This window comes from Medicago truncatula, chromosome 5 (assembly GCF_003473485.1).
Source record: "Medicago truncatula cultivar Jemalong A17 chromosome 5, MtrunA17r5.0-ANR, whole genome shotgun sequence".
NCBI lineage: Eukaryota > Viridiplantae > Streptophyta > Magnoliopsida > Fabales > Fabaceae > Medicago > Medicago truncatula.
Genome location: NC_053046.1, coordinates 40,991,057 through 41,008,497, shown reverse-complemented (window position 1 = coordinate 41,008,497; position 17,441 = coordinate 40,991,057). Strand labels below are relative to the sequence as shown.

General features: G+C 31.7%; 2 protein-coding genes across 4 annotated transcripts; both read right to left on the bottom strand.

The window, feature by feature from the left end:
- Positions 1-997: 997 nt before the first annotated feature.
- On the bottom strand, positions 998-4,959 carry LOC11437051 (tobamovirus multiplication protein 1). Of its 3 annotated transcripts, none has more exons than XM_003617373.4 (13): positions 4,689-4,959; positions 4,538-4,588; positions 4,340-4,373; positions 4,051-4,137; positions 3,886-3,937; positions 3,545-3,731; positions 3,320-3,415; positions 2,957-3,017; positions 2,786-2,850; positions 2,442-2,516; positions 2,271-2,346; positions 1,959-2,134; positions 998-1,506 (listed from the first exon to the last, which is right to left on the bottom strand). In XM_003617373.4, exons 1-13 carry the CDS (start codon positions 4,785-4,787, stop codon positions 1,474-1,476), a joined length of 1,092 nt encoding a protein of 363 aa, XP_003617421.2. In that variant the 5' UTR covers positions 4,788-4,959; the 3' UTR covers positions 998-1,473. The 3 variants fall into 3 exon arrangements, with proteins under 3 accessions (XP_003617421.2, XP_024638981.1, XP_024638982.1); XM_024783213.2 differs by having other exon boundaries at positions 998-1,456; XM_024783214.2 differs by having other exon boundaries at positions 4,340-4,408; positions 4,689-4,773.
- Positions 4,960-10,606: 5,647 nt separating this feature from the next.
- On the bottom strand, positions 10,607-16,025 carry LOC11436613 (probable sucrose-phosphate synthase 2). The gene is made up of 12 exons (XM_003617370.3): positions 15,527-16,025; positions 15,094-15,326; positions 14,645-14,708; positions 13,866-14,567; positions 13,486-13,623; positions 13,055-13,186; positions 12,793-12,969; positions 12,653-12,706; positions 12,504-12,566; positions 11,442-12,353; positions 11,136-11,263; positions 10,607-11,016 (listed from the first exon to the last, which is right to left on the bottom strand). Exons 1-12 carry the CDS (start codon positions 15,815-15,817, stop codon positions 10,734-10,736), a joined length of 3,177 nt encoding a protein of 1,058 aa, XP_003617418.1. The 5' UTR covers positions 15,818-16,025; the 3' UTR covers positions 10,607-10,733.
- Between the last annotated feature and the right edge of the window lie 1,416 nt (positions 16,026-17,441).

Sequence of the window (17,441 nt, the reverse complement as noted above, 5' to 3'; positions counted from 1 at the left end):
TTCAATGTCATTTCATAAAAGTATACTTATTAAATATTTAATCAAAAATATCATGTATGTATGTATTACTTCCTATCTAAACGTGTGTATTATTTAATCATGGTCAAATGCATCTAAATGTCTTTAAGTTTTTCGTTTTTCCCAAAGTGGTCATTTAAGTTTCAAAAGTCTCAAACAAGTTCTTTTAGTTTTTGAATCGTTTCAAACAAGTCCTATTGTAGATGACATAGTTGGTAATTGCTTCCTTGAACTTATCTTTGGTACCAAATCTGCCTCCTAACACCCACTTAAAATTAGTCATCTTTTTAGGCATGACAAATGGTGGATAATGCTCTTTGTTGCTATCATCTGAATCATCACCATCATCCTCTAAAAGTACTTGTTTGAAACGATTCAAAAACTAAAAGGACTTGTTTGGGACTTTTGAAACTTAAATGACTTGTTTGGGACTTTTGAAACTTAAAGGACCATTTTAGAAAAAACGCAAAACTTAAAGGACCTTTAGATACATTTGACCTTTAATCAAAATACTAACTATTAAACATCACTTGATTAAAACCTACTTTATAAATTATCTATTATTAATTCTCAAGTATATAATGTTTCTTTTGTATTTTGAAAGCTAAAATATTAACTCTTCTTTTTTACTCAAATGTTTTTGGATTTCATCCTAAAAGCTAGCCATCCTCACACGCTTTGTCATCTTTAACTCAACTCTAATACCATGTTAAATGAATTTAATCTCATGTGAAAAGCTAATTCAAATATGAAGGTGTCTAACCACGTATATACGCCCAACAGTCTGATAACATTAACAATGTGAGACTCTACTACAACTTCAAAAAACTATCTCACTGATAATGTCAAATTTCAATTATTATAGTATCTTTTAATTAAAAATTAAATGCCACTTTGTATCATCACTAAAAATAAAAAATCCTAAATCTCAAATAAAGGATGATGAGAAACCGGTAATTTTTTAAATTAATGCAGGGAATTCACAAAACATAATATTTGATGCATGGTTGCTAAGTCATGGACATGAAGAAAGTATCATTTCACTAACAAACTAAAAACCTCTTGAGTGTGCTCCCAAATTCATCACTATCAATTTACAACCATATTACCTTTGATTACATTCATATATGTACAATGTAGTAGTCATGCATAGCATCATAGGAGCTTTTACTAAATGAGCACAAATTGCAGCTATACTATATATATTGACATATATACCATGGCATGTTGAAACATATCAGGAGAAATCTAATCCATACATTTCCACTTGAATGATTATAGGAAGCCAACTAATAAACACTTCAATTGCCTTGTCACTTGTCGGAATCACAATTCATCATATACTCGGGACACGTCGTTAGAACATTTGTTCATCAGCTGGAGTATAAGAAGCTCAAACAGTCACAGAGTTCACTCATATTGGACTTGCTCTTGATATCTGCAATGAAAGAAAGGTCATGTGATATCTTCAACATGGCTGCGTGTAATCTGCAACATTTGCAATGTATTATTATGATTATGATAGGCAACTTATTATTCTAGAGGTTCATTACTCCAACCCTGTTTGGATAAACAACTTAATCAAGCGCTTACAGCATAAGCGCTTGTTATAGAAGGGCTTATGTATCAGATTATTTATATAACAAAAGATAAAATAAAGTCAAACTACTTTCATATAAGCTACAAGTTGTTTTCATAAGCTGAAAACAGCTGATGACACGTCATGCTGTTTCCGTAAGCTCCCCGATGAGTCTCATAAATACTTGAGATAGTAGGTAAGCTCAAATAAGCCAATAAAAACAGACACTAACTTATTGATTGGAGGTCATGTTATAACAGATTGCATTGATTGAGCATGCAGTCCTAAAAAAAAGCTGTGTATTTTGAACTTAAATTTATATGAGTATATTAAACAAAGCAATGTGAATAATAAAGTGAACCTGATTCTTTGAACTTGTATCAGCAGTCCATGACCAAGGATGAATTGAACCAGATGCCTCGTCGGCGTGGCTGATGAAAGTATATGTTCCTCCTGGTTCTTCCTGTATACTATCAATGCCTGGAGGCGGCATTTCTCTAATTATCCATAACAAATAAGCTGACGGCAGAGAAGAACCTAACAATTTAACAAAAAAAGTCATTTTCCAATTGCCATGATCGGTAATCAAAATCTCAAAAGGAACACATTTTGATGAAGGAAATTAGCAGAAGAGATGTAAAGAATGAACTCTCAATAATTAAGTAGTAATTACCTATAAAATAATAAATGATCAAGTACACAAAAGCTTTAACTCCATATATGAACTTTAAATGCCAATGGTAGAAAAGCTGTCAATAGACACAAAATGAAAACAGCATAAGTACAAAAAAACTTACTATTAGTGAAACCAGAAAAAAATAAACTGAAAGGCAACTAAACTTACAGGGATATCTGTGTTCAGAGCTACTAATGCACTTGATGAAAAAGATACGATAGAAATAATTGCTAAACTGATAACCTGCATGCGCAGAAAATCCGTCATAATAAGGTCAAAAAGGAAACTATACACCTACACTCTAAGTAATTTTATTATCAATAGGAGTGGAGTACATATATACATCAAACATTTTAGAATATATGAAAAATATCTTGATTGCATCATAGAGTAATTTAGAGTCTTTTGATTTATCTCTCAACAATTAATATTGATTTCTTTAATTCCATTTATTTCATGATTTGTTTTTGTAAGCATAAATGCAGTTAACAATCTAGAGTTTTGCAAGAAACCTTCCACATTTCCGATGAAGCATTCTCGGATCGTACTTTCCTTAATTTGAAGAATAGAAAGAGACCTGAAGAGGAAAATGATTGACGGAGAAGAAAATAACTGACTTAAAGGATTATAAACTAAGAGATACTTAGTCATAAACGGGAGAAAAAGAATACATAGTAGCTTACCATAGCAGCCTAATGCTCCAGCCAATATAATTATCATTACTGCAAGAAATGATTCATATACCTACATAAGTTGCAACTTGAACATGTTAACGTGCCAATAGTACCCTTTTATCTCCAACGAGATAAAAAAAAAAAAAAAACGGTGTTGTTAAATAGTGGTTATAGAGCTATAGCTTAGCGGAATTTGAACAGATCACTATTATTCCACAATACATTGTTAAGTATAAAATATTGTCTAATAACGGCTATTACAGCACTATAGCATTGTTGTGTAGCAGAATTTGAATAAGCCGCTATTTTTCACAATTCGTGATTGATAACGCTGATAAAAATCTAGGTAATGCTTGGATTAGTATTCAATACCCGAGCAACAATTGACGGATCTATTGGATTCGTGTCATTTCCAACGCAGATCAGTATAGCAAATGCCATCATCACGGCAAAGATCAGAACCACAATCTGGAAGAAGAAAAGCATCAAATCCACTTTACATAAATAATTTAGATATTTTTATTTTTTGGATACAAAGAATTTTGTGATTAGACTCATTCTTAACAAGGCAAAATTTCGTTGATCTATTCCCTCTACCATTACGACATATTTTTGTCGGCTACCAATGTGAACGCCTTGGATTGAGCAACATCTCCGGCTGCTTTTGATGGGACCTAAACCATGTTGCTCCCTCATACCTTCCAACAAGGCCTGCTGGGTCCTATTTTCGACATTATCCTCGTCGTCCAATTCTTCTTCATTTTCCTGATGGCAATGGTCGACCCTACAAAATTATTGTCCGCAGAAGCTTACATACACTATATGAATAATCGTTTCACTTTAGAAAGAGAGCCTTAAATCATGTACAGTGACCAAGATTTAACAACTGATATGTGCATTACGATATTTTGTTTTAATTCATCGATGCTATGGCATACCAGAACGATAGCAGGAGTAGAAATGCGGCTAAAAACATGACTTTGGGAGAGGCTGCAGCAAAATTCCATTAGTCAGAGTGCATAATAAACAAACAAGTTTCAACGAAGAGACTTTGAAAACACGAATTTTGAATGTACATACATTCATGATTGAATAAATCATACCCATAAGAATAAAACCGCAAACACCATACCAGCAATACCACCCATTACAAGTAGCAAAAACAGTACTTGCAAAATATACACAGTACCCTGTGAATACAAGGGGGAAAATATGTTAAAAAATATGGAGAGTTAAACGAACAGAATAACACATTGAATTGCAATGCAAGCTAGCAAACACAGCATATTGAAGTGCTTACAAAACTAAATTTCAACTTTTGGCAAAGAAATTAGTCAGAAATATGAGTTGAATTGTCATCAAATGTGATATAAAAGAGAATCTTAGTCTTACCTAAGTTGGAAGTAGCAACCATGATATGAAGTACCTGAAAAATAGTAGTAGCTATTATAGTCAGAGACCCTGTTTCATGAAAGTAAGGAACATTATTTATTGGAGAGATTAAAGAAATTTCTGAGGACCAAAGCACAGAAAGTTAGAATGTACTTCAAACACTCGCATCAATAAAGACAAAAATCCGATACTACTAACTTTTTGGCGAGTCCAACCAATTTGTCGACTTCGCATGTGAATCCTGAGGACCTGCCATATGATAGTGCAATTTCAGGATTAAAATTGGCAATTTACTGATGAATATGCTTGAATGGTAAAAAGGATAAGTGAAAGAAATGAAGATTGAAACCTGAGCAAATGCAATGAAGGCAATAAATCCATCAACACAAGCCAGAGCTACATTGAGAATGATCAAGTCAACAGTGAAGCAATTCCAATCCTCAGTCATAGATTACAACGATCCTTTTCACCTTACCAAGTTTTGGATGGAGAAAGAATTTCAGAAGAAGAAAAACACAATAACAACAAAAAAAGAAAAGACAGATAGACAGGTTTTGTTAGTTGGTATAGGACTATGTACAAGGAAGATGCTGTCTGATTCTCTTTCTTGACTTTTTGGCAACTGGCAACAGTTTAGTTTGGGACCATTAACAACGTTATATTTATCAAAGACTTTCCTCATTGACCCTATTTTTTTAAATGATCAATAACAAATTGAAATCTTAATTAAAATATAGAGTTAATTAAGAAAATGGTTTATAATATGCAGAATTTCGTTTTTAGTTCTTATAATAAAAATTGTATATTTTAGTCTCTGTGACCTCATTTTCTTTTGATATTTTTAAGAATAAAATATGTTGACGGAAATTTTTTACAACAATTAAAAATGTTGATCGAAACTTTTACAGGAAGTAAAAATGTTGACCAAAAATTTTACAAAGATTAAAAAGTGTGATATTTTTGTAATGATTAAAAATATCAATTATTTACTTTTTTTAAGGAATGTGGACCATTTACTCAATTAACCTTTAAATATAATAAATTAAGATTTAATTGTATGTTTGGTCCATGTTTATTTTCGGTTTCAATAGTCTCTTATGTTTTAAAAGTTTTAAATTGGTTCCTTATCTATTAAAAGCCTAAGTTGGTACAAAACGTAATCACATTGGAATTAGCTAGTCACTTGGTCATTTAGAGACGTGGGTTGAGAACATTGATTCTTGAATTTAACTTGTTCACAAAATCAATTTAAAACACTTTTGTAATTTTTTTTTAAATAAACTCGATATTACGCGGTGAAAGAGACTAACTTACTTATTTCAACATGAGTAATGTGTTGTACCAACTTCAATATTTAAAAAAAATAAATAAGGGATTAACTTAAAACTTTCGAAACATAAAGGCAGCTTTGAAACCTTAAAATAAGCATAATAGACCAAAGATTCAATTAAGCTTAAAATTAAAGTATTGAAGCGGCCTAAATTGTTAGGCCGAATATTGTATTCGGGGGTTTAAATAGTGACTCCTCCGCATATGTGAGTTCTCAAGTGGTGATTATCATTTCGTCTATCTATTTTTTTTTTTCAAATATTGTATTGTATAATGGATAATTAATGAGTTTTTCTAATAGTAAACCAAAGTATTAACAATTTACCAATTGATATATACATATTTATCATTATTGTTTTTTCCTTTGAACATATTTACCAATTTACACAAAAAGAAATAATTATCCATAAACAAATAAAAAATAAATGATAAAGAAGTCAAACAAAATTTACTAAAGTTTTAGGGGAATATTTATTAAATATAATCCGAATTAAATTAAATTAAAATTATTAAATAAATATATTAGTTCAAAATGTTTATCAATATAATTTATAAAATATTAAACATATGTGTACTTTCATGTCATTTTATATTTATCAATCATTATAAAAGTTAATTTTACCAAAATTTTTAATTCCAATCAATTAGTCTTTTCAACATAAGCTTTAAGCTATCATCCATATAAACTATAAGCTAGTTTTTCAATTACCAGCTATAAGCTAGCTTATAGCTTCATTTTATCAAGCACACCCTTTTTTTCGACAACTGCCTTATTTGCTTTCTAGATTTGAATTTTTGTTCTAGATTTGAATTTTATAATTTTATATGGTCTCTTTCTATTAAATTGATATATACATATTTATCATTACTATTTTCGTTGAAAATATTTACCAATTTACACAAAAAGAATAATTTTCATAAATAAATAAAAAATAAATGATAAAGAAGTCAAACAAAATTTATTAAAGATTTTTTAGGGGAATATTTATTAAATAGAGAACAGAGAAGTCAAAATGTTAATAAATATAATTTATAAATATTAAAGTCTTTGATCCTCTTTTGTATAAAATAAAAAATGATAAAGAAGTCAAACAAAATTTATTAACGATTTTTTAGGGGAATATTTATTTAATAGATAATAGAGAAGTCAAAATGTTTATAAATATAATTTATAAATATTAAAGTCTTTGACCCTCTTTTATACAAAAGGAAACACCAACTTGATATATCTTGTGTGCTATATATTACAACCGAAGTGGCTATGGTTACTCACACCACCACAATTTGTGAAGTTTGAAAAGATAACAATTACAATACAAGCATCATGAGATTTCAATCCCTTGTTCTTATTCTCGCTGTTCTTTTTGCCTCATTTGCCACGAATCAAGCTATACCGCCAAACAATTTGAGACGCATCAACATCAATGATCCACGTGTGATCGAAATGGCTGGGTTTGCTATTATCGAGCACAACAATCAAATTACTGGGGCAAAACTGAGATTCGAGAAATTAGTCGATGGTTATATCCAAAAAGTTGGTCTTGAGACTGACTACCATCTCACTATTTCCGCTAAAAATGGTTCAACTATTAACAATTATGAAGCCGTTGTGTTCTATAGTCCAATCTTTGAACTTAGCCTCAAATCCTTTGTGCTTATTCATGCCTAAATTACTATTTACCGCTTATTATGTGACCATATATAAATAAAAGTTAATGTTTTATATATCATAATGGATTTTGGATCTAACTAAATGATATCATAGTTTAATTATGTTTAAACTTCTTTGTGGTTATGATTTTCTAAATTATTCATATGGATTTATTTACTTTTGAGTGTTGGAGCATTTTTGTTTTTGTTTTTAGTGTTGGAGCATTTTAGAGAGGAGATTGTTAATATTTTTTATATGAGGTAAGATATAATGCGCAAATGGAAAAAGACGATCATACATGATTTTTTTTAATCATACACGATTATAAACTAGTGTTTGTCAAATTGTCTGACAAATCATGAGTTTCCATTGTGTGTATGCGTCAAATTTTAATCATCATAATTTTTTGTAAATATTTTTTAGTGAAGAATTACTATCAACTCGAATAATTTGATCTAAAAATTTAGTGTTGTACTCATTATAACTCCCTCAAAAAAAACGTAAATACCAAAGAAACGGTTTTATCCCTCCATCCCTAATTATAACAACCCATTGTTTTTTTTTTTTTTTCTCTCAACTTAATCTCTCTTACAACTTTCTATATGAGCACCACTATTTCTACTTTCTAGCGAAAAATAACACGAAGCATCCCCACCGTAGGATTCTCATTTAGCGGAAAAAATGGATGGTTAGATGGAAAAATCGAGACTTTCCTACAATAACAACACAACACAATACATTTTGGAAAATTCTATGAATTAAATAACTAAATAGTTAAATAACTAAATCTTATTCATCAAAAGTGTCAGCGAATTAAAATTAATATTTTTTGAATTTTTATCACCCATAATTGAGAACATTGATTATTTTTTTACGATAATATGTAAAAATATTACTAAAATTCTTATAAACAATGAAATGATATTTTTTCTTATGAAATGATATTCTATAAAATATAAATGTTGATAAATAGTTATTTATTTAACAAAAATGATCGTTAATTTATAAAATTATGAAGCAAGAGTACCGGTACACCTCACTTTGTGAGTGTACCGTAGAAGTTCCTTTTTTTTTTTTCCTCTCAAGAAAAACACAATACATTTTTAAATTTAATACATGATTAAATTTTTGACGATAACAAGTACTTACCGTTTTTTTTTCCTTCAAGTCAAGCATTACCGTTGTCTAGATACATTAAAAAAAAACGTGGAAGGAAGATTTGAAGTAGTCTCTAAGAGAACATGCCTGAACTGAAATAACCTTTTAGCAAGTGCGATATGACAATGTTGTAATCTAGGAGTAACCGTTAAGTCGGTGGGAGATGAAACATAATTTAAGATTTTAGTTTTGAACTTGTTTTGAAAAATATCTTGTGTTAATAATGCTTTATCCCATGTAATATAGGTCATTTCCAGGTTTATCCCCTGTAAAAAAATTAATTTATCCCTGTAAAAAAAATTGTTTTGATTTACCCCCTAATAGGGCATTCAAAAACCTTTTTCATTTTTTTGCAGAAATTTTCGTTTTTGAATGGCCTATTAAAGGGTAAATCAAAACAATTTTTTTTTACAAGGGGTAAATCAAATTTTTTTGCAAGGAGTAAATCCAGAAATGACATATATTACAGAGGTGGTAAAACACCATTAACCCAAATATCTTTCATGTAACCTTCATTTGGGATGAATCTTATTTGTGTTTCTTTGTTGGATGAACCTTGTTTTAGTTTTACTCTTGGAGGTATGAAACTAAGTTTGAGTTGCACTCACATAACCTTACTTCATCCTTTGTTCATCTATATAAATTGTCTCTAGTAGATGATTCATGACTTCCTGGATCTTTTATTGATGGTTTGTATAAGTTGTCTTTGATTTCACATAACCTTGCTTCGTCTTTCGTTGTCAAAATTTTTGTTGCTATAAAGTCTAATGTTGAGAAAGATATTCTTTACTTTATGGCATAAACACTTGGATCATATTTATTGGAAAATGATGCCTGAGAAATTAATCAAAGTAAATATTCTATCTTTCTTAAAGTTTGATGATCTAGGTACTTGTGTTGATTGCATTAGAAGCAAATTTATTAAATAGAGGTTGGGTCCACTTTGACATAACTCTAACTATCTGCTCATTAGTGGTTTGCCCCATCGAAAACCGTAAGTTCCGGAGTATGTGAAAGGCAAAGGAAGACTCTTGTCCGAAATCTCGGCGAATCCGATAATCATGGTTTTCAAGTAAGTGCGTTCTAATTTCATATAATAATTCAATCTTGATGATTGATTATCTCGATGAATCCGATAATCATAATTTTCATGTAAGTGCATTCTAATTTCATATAATAATTCGATCTTGACGATTAATTTATTACAAATACATGCATTACAATTAGCTGCAGTCATTCCTAAAGATAAGGAGAGTGCAAAATAAAAAGCTAATTAATCGAGAATGATAACTTCTCCTTCTTCATATTTATCCTCATTCAAAATGTCACTCCCATAATCTCATCCTTTAGAACCAACGCCACAGATTTCTTCAATAAACAACACCATTCGTTTTATGCTTTGTATCATCAATTTAGCAGCTTCCCTTTGTTTCTTCCTTTTCAAGCTAACATTATCGCAACCAAACAAATTAACCTTCTTAGTTGATAATTTTGCATCAAAATGTGCATTTTCCGCAGGATTTGGACACTTCTTCTCTTTAATAACATCGAATTCAAACTTCCTTTTATTTCTTGCACCACATGACACTGATCTACAAACTTTTGTGACATTTTCATTTGCTTTTGCCATTGGTTTTTCTTCTTTGTTGTTTTGTCTCTCAGCTGCCCATTTTTCCTCCAAGGGTTTCCACTTCATCTCAAATAGCTCACTTAATTTCATTGCAATTCTTTGAATTTTATGGCTCATGGGATGCAACATATTAGCATTGCAAAATATGATGGTAACATCACTTAACCATTAAAAATTCATATTTAATTTATGTTTTGTTAAAAAATTCTAATTTTTTTGGAGTGATTTTAACAATATTCTACACAATTCTACATAATTTCATTAAAAAAAAGTACAAAAATTGATTTAAAAATAGAGATCAAAAGTAGTGATTGAAAATTTTATAAAGACTAAAAGTTAAAGGAAAATTTTAGAGAGACTAAAACGAATAGTTGACATATTTCACCCAAAAAATTATCCATTTAAGAAAGGGTTTCTGACATGACCTTCCTTACTATTCTACCCAACTTTTGTTCATGTTCTAACAAATAAATATTCTGCAACAAAGAAAACAACAGTATCTATCAACATTTTGACTGAATTCAATTTATGCATAATTGTATGAGTTAATTACATTCAATACTTGGAAAAGTAAATGTATAACTTTTTTTTAGAACAGATAGTTAACATAACTATACACAAGCATTTCATATTCCTCCAGATTTTGAAAGTTGCTTCAAAGCATTGGCTATATTTTCCTCTGTTGTTTCACTAATGCATGCAACAAGAGGACTCTCATTTGGTACAACATCATCTCTTTGGTAGCTTCCTGGACCTCTAAGCAATTCTTCTGAACCCTTTGAAACCACTCCCTTCATGATTATAGTCTTGTGAGTCCCAGAAATCATTTCCTCGTAATCGGTGTCCCCGGTTTCTCCAAGGATGACATACATGTTTGCAACATTTAATCTCCAACGGACGAAAAAATACCTAACACATTTAAATAATAAACAGTCAAATTCTGAATACTATGGAAATTTTATGGTCTTTAGAGTATATTTGCACTTGATTCTTATAAAACATGATTATAGCTTATTACTAAATATTACCTGAGTGCCTGAGCTCTAGATGCAAGAAGAGGAATAACATGCATTCTAGAAGACCCCCTGCAGTACATAGGATGGCAACGTAGACCTCTCATCCGAAGCTTTTGCCTCAAGTCATCAACCTTCCTTGCCTAAAACGAACAATTTATAGAACAATTTCAATCAATTTCTAAGTGTTACAGCATGTTTTGATTCACGGTGAGTTTATCAGAATCACGGTGAGCCACCTTGATTTGGCAAATGGACCGTAATACCAACCATGCACTTAATCTGTGTCGGTATGAGAAGGTATTAGTAAATTTCACTTACCTTGCTAGGATCATTTATTTTGTATGAAATGCAATGTGCGTTACTAGACTTCAAATCTTCCTCAAGAGGACTAGTTGCTATTCCATTAGTCTCTTCACCATTAGAGGCATTCATAAGTTTACAAATTGTATTCTTTAGACCTTCAACGCCCCAACGATAATCTATATGTACTGCATAATCTTGATCAGGCAAAAGCTTCCCATCTTCTGTGTGAACACCAGGGTAATAAACTTCACTCCCACTGCTACAAACTATAGCATCAAATTCAGTCACTTGAACATTTCCTGAGGCTAGAAATTCCGTTGTTTCTTGCATTGTCATAGCGGTCAGCAAAGCGAATCCCGAAACTCTTGCAGTTTGAGGGTCTAATTGAACAGCTTTAATTATCCTTTGAACTATCTCAATCAACTTCTTATCAGGATCTCCATTACTGTCATAGGAATCAAGTGCTATAACAATCAACCTGCGCCTTCGCCTTAATAGAGGGTATTTGTTTGATACATTATCAAGCAACATGTTCTCATGATTTGAACCAGAATCTTGCTTCCTTATCTTGCTTAAGACACGTTTCACTTGGTCTTCGTTACTGCCACCGCTTGATGCAGCAAATTCACCATCAATTGAAAGCCTAAGTGACATGTCCTGAACATCCTTAAGTGAATCATTGAAAGACTCTTCAACATCTACATCATCTTCAGTAGTAGTAGTTTGCCATTGTGGATGCCTCATTCTACACGCATCCACGCGTGTCAAATAAGTTCGGCAATGTTCCGGCCACGAGAAAAGGTGTATATTCTTCCAACCATTGTTTCTGCACTCATGCCATAGGTTTTTCTCTGATAAAAGCTTGAGTAATGCATCAGCAATTGCTTGATGATCATGAGGATCCACAAGCAAACCATTGTTGAGGGCCTAACATTATAACAAAGAATCACAACGTCATTTATTTTTCCAATGTCTTGATTACAACTAAGAAAATAGTACATGTTGTAAAATATAGGAACTTCCTAGTATGCATATTTTAACTCAGTATGATATATATAAAGTTAATTTTTCAATTACCCGATTAATGTCAACCGGTCCACCATTTTTAGTGGCCACCATTGGCAGTCCATGTGCAGCTGCCTGAGTGAGTTTAAACACATATTTAATAACACTATAACATTAAAATGTGAATATGTCACCAAAGTGGTAAGTTAGTTAAGACTTACCTCAATTAAAGTAAGACCAAAAGGTTCCACTAAAGCAGGATTTATGAAAACTCCCTGAGAAAAATATCAAACTAGTTAGTTGGCTAGCTATATCATTACGACTGCAGAAGAAGTGTGTTTTGTACATATATTCTACATACCTTTGTTTTAGCAGCAAATCTATATATCTCAGGTACATCAGATTGTCTATGATGTTTAGGGTATGCGACATGTCCATATAGGTCATACTTGTCAATCAGTTTCAACACAGTTGTGAGAACATTGCCACTCCCAGAAGACATATCTTCTATGTCATCTCTGTTTCCCATTATAAGGGTCTGTTTAGAAACATATTTGTCATTTCACAATTGCTCATATTTTCCACCAAGTGTGGCAATTGAATTATGTTAAGTTGTTACTTACAAGATTAGCTAGTTTTCTTAAGGAACGATTTTCTCCAAAAGCCTTTAATAGAGTTGTTATGTTCTTCTTTGGATCTGGCCTTGATAAGGCTAATATCATAGGCTTGTGAGGATTTGTGAAGAAACGCATCACCTGCATAATGTTATTAGTTTCAAGTTAATAACAGTACTAACTAAGGTGTAATAAGAGCAAATATAAGTAATGCCTCCAAACTTTGTACTATTAGTATTTCAGTTTTTTTAATATATTTGGTTATTGCGTGACATAGTAATTCTTTGGTTATCGGCTACAACGAGCTAATGACCAGGATGACCCCTAAGAAATATTGATCTACACTCAAAACCTTGAGGCATATATAATCACATTCTTATATATCCTTCCTTTAAGAGATGTATGACTAAACGAATATTATCACTGTATAAGTTACTCACTTCTAACCAAATTGAAGGTAAAGCTTTTGGTGAAGAAGATCCATCAGCACCACCAGTAAGCTGTGAGAGATCCCCATCAACTTCAGGGCCATCTTCTTGTATCACCACATTGCTAAAGTCCATACCAGGAGGGATAACCTGCAGAAATTCCATTTAAGACATGGTATTGTTCACATAAAACCATCAAAGAGATAACTGATATATGCTATGCAATTTTTACTTTTTTCCAATATTAAGTTTGAAGACCTAAAATACTCTGAATTAATTGATATGTTATGAATGGTTGACTGTGTAAAAAATTATACACTGATAGTGAATCAAAATTAATCTCAAATACTAAATGATCTTCAACTTCAGTATGCTAAAAACTGCATTCTTACCGCCATTCTGGGCATGTAACGACCATGACAATTGACACCACGCCTATCACGGGCACGCAAAACTTTTTCAAGCTTGACATCAAACCCATCATAAAGTCCCCATTGTTCATCAATTTCTTGTCTTGTACTAGTGATGACAAGTTCTGCAGCATCCAGGGAAAGCTCTTCTGCTTCTATCCTTCTCATTATCTTATACGTTGAATTGATATCCTCCCAAGATTGGCGCCCTTGCTTAAGAAGTTGTTCTAGTTTGTTTCTTCCAAGTGAATGACCAGTGAGAACCATTGGCACATTCAAAGCACCTGAAAGAAGAGCAGCACTGTCACCAGCATCAGCATAGTGTCCATGAATCACATAAGGCCACACAGGTTGTCCACCGCCAACTTGTTCACCCAATACTTTTGACATGTTGAGAATGTGAGCTAAGGCTCCATCTACAAATTCTTGAATGTGAGGCCAGAGAAGTTCTTTCTCGAGATATTTATCGCGTGGACCAAAGGGTATTCTTATGATATATGCACCGCTGCTCTCTCCAGTGCTACCATCATCGTCATTATCCTCTTGACCTGCAGATAGCATTTCTGTAGGTTCTCCATAGCTCCAATCAATATCAGGAGATGATATTTGGCGCGTGAAGAGATCTACTCTATATACCCCTGCCGTTTTCGCAAGTGCACGAGCAAGTTCTACCACATATTTAATCTGTGAGAATACATTGATTATTATTAACTAAATGAGAGGGACAAAAGAATTTGTTCATATGTATGAATATCAAGTACCTGTCCACCAGTATCAGAATCTCTACCAAGCTCCATGTTTTCTCCTCGTACCAATCCATGCAAACTGTATAAAAGCCAAGGCCATGATCAAACATTGCATTTACATACATATGATCATAGCTTTCACAATAGTAATATTAGGAAAGATATCAATTAATAATAATAAGGTATGAATAGATTAACTTATTTGAGCTAGCTAGCTTATCTACTAACATAAACACTCGCGAAACTCTTTGAAGGAGTTTATGAAAGCAGACCTATAACATGTTCATAAATCGTTTTCAGCTTATTTTCATAAGCTCGCCATGATAACAATCGCAAATAGCATATAACTTATACGAAAACAATTTGACTTTATTTTATACATAAGGGCTTGTACAATAAACACTTATGATATAACTTTAAGCATTTAATTAAATTGTTTATCCGAGTCTAAGAATAAAGTATACCTTAAGAGGATAATATAAAGTTTCTTTTCCTTTTTGTCATCAGACCATATTTCCAGGCTAGAAGCATGCCTCTGAAGTTTTTTCTGTTGAGTCTCAATTTGTATTATCTCCCCAATGCCATCTCCCTTTTCTCCCTCTGACAACTCTTCAGACAAATCCTCTGTTGCATCCCTTCGTCCTTGCTCTCTTTCCCATCTTCTGTATGCTAACCTTTGAAGTTCCTCTCCTTCCACCTACAAAGTATGCCTCATTAGTACTCTACTAGTTTCACCAAACAAATCAAGTGTTTGAGCTGAAACACTCAAAAAATGTAGAAGACTAATTAAGAGTTCAAACTTTGGTTAATAATAATATAACATACTAACAACTAATATATGTATATTGATGAATGAAAATTGGCAATCAAGTTTGATAATAATTGAATGATAAAAACCTTCTTCTTCTTGCGAGCAAGATGCCAAATACGCCAACACATGTTCTCAAGTCTTGAGCTACGTTCCCTTGTATTACGAGTGGCAACAACCTTAAGCCATGTACGATGAAGATCAGACTCATCAACAGCACTCACTACTTCTTCAACAAAGTACTTTGTTGGATTGAAATGATCACCACTTTCTCTCGCTGCAGCCGCCACCCTTTGCTGCTCTTCAACGGTGGTAGAAGCACCACCACCGGTGGATAGTATAGCCTCAAGGTAGCCATTAATCCACTCATTACCAGCCATTAATCTCAACCTTTCTTTGTATTATATATGTAATGTAAAACTACTATACAGTTTACAATATTCTTAAACTCAAGTACTCATTCTAATATGAAGTATGTTTCTTGAATGTTACATGATCAACATGGCTTATCTTTATGTAATGTTTTGTGTGCAGTGTTAGAGAACCACATGCAATGAACGATGTATATTGCTCATTTTTGGTTCAAATTTGTGTGTTGTGTATTGTGTTGTCTTTTGTGTTAGTTAGTTAGGCACCGAATATAATTAACATTATTCCTTATTCTTCTCATTTCGTTTGTAAGCATTTTTTTTTTTAAACTTTACACAATTTTTTTTTTTTTTGTTAATTACAATTAATTTTTAATATTGTAATAAAAATGAATAAAAGGACATGAATATAAAAAAATGTAATAGTATCTTTTAAATTATCCTTCGCGTATCCTTCATGTAAACTTGTTACATGATAAAAGAGTTAAGAAATAAAGTCTAAATTATAAGAGTTTTCTAAAAATGATACCATCACATAAAATAGTTAAATTTTATTATATTTGAAACCATATATTAAATATCAAAATTATATCATAAAATGATGTAAAATAAAATAGTTAAATTTAATTATATTTAAACAACTAAATATGAATGCTTTTTTGTTTAATGTGAAAATTGAGAATAGTCGTTTTGTTTGAGGATTTTTCCTACATTATCCTTTGATAAATTGGGGCTAATTTATCTTTATCAAAGAAAAATTCTCTTTTATTCATATTTATTCTTAAAACAAGTTATCATTTTCACCTTAAGACCATCAAACTTTTTCATCTCCTTCATTTAACATATGATCTATGTCTCTTTCATTCTAGAATCGAATCACACTTGTCATTAGGGATAAAAAAAATATTTTGCACGAACCAAAAACAATAAAATTTTTTTTACAGGAACTAAGATCAAAAAGAGACATATTTACGGAAACCAAAACCATATTTTAGCCTTTATTTTATTTTGAATTTAGGAAGAGTTGTTATGATACGTACTTTTCCTCTGTTTTCCGCTTCCCAATATGATCATGCAGCTTGTTTCCTTCCTATATAACCCTACATGTTCATTTTTTATATCCTTAGTCTTTGTGCTGTTTTTTAATTTCTTTTTATAAATTCAAATGTTTTTATCATGTATATATAATACTAGAAATTATTGATAATCTACTCACGTAAATTACATCTAATAAAAGAGTAATTGTTTGAGATAACGTTAGAAAGATATTTTTTTCATAGCAATGATCTTTAAAAATGAGAAATGATATTTGAACAACCATTTTTTACAATTTTTATGACAACTTTACTCTCTCATACTCAAATTATCTTTTTATTTTCTCTCTTTATTATTTCGGTTTTTGTGTCAGTACCTCATTTCCTTTGTAAAATTAACATAACTCTTTAAAAATATTACAACCGTGTTGTATTGTCAATCAGCACTCACAGGCAGGCCTATGATGTTGGTTATACATAAAGGCAACCCTCCATCGTCCGTGTTTGATGCAAAAGTTTGTGGCAAATGAGCCATCATCCCACCAAGTGGTAACCACATTCAACCAAACTTTATCTCTTTGCCTTCATTGTTTTCAAGCCTT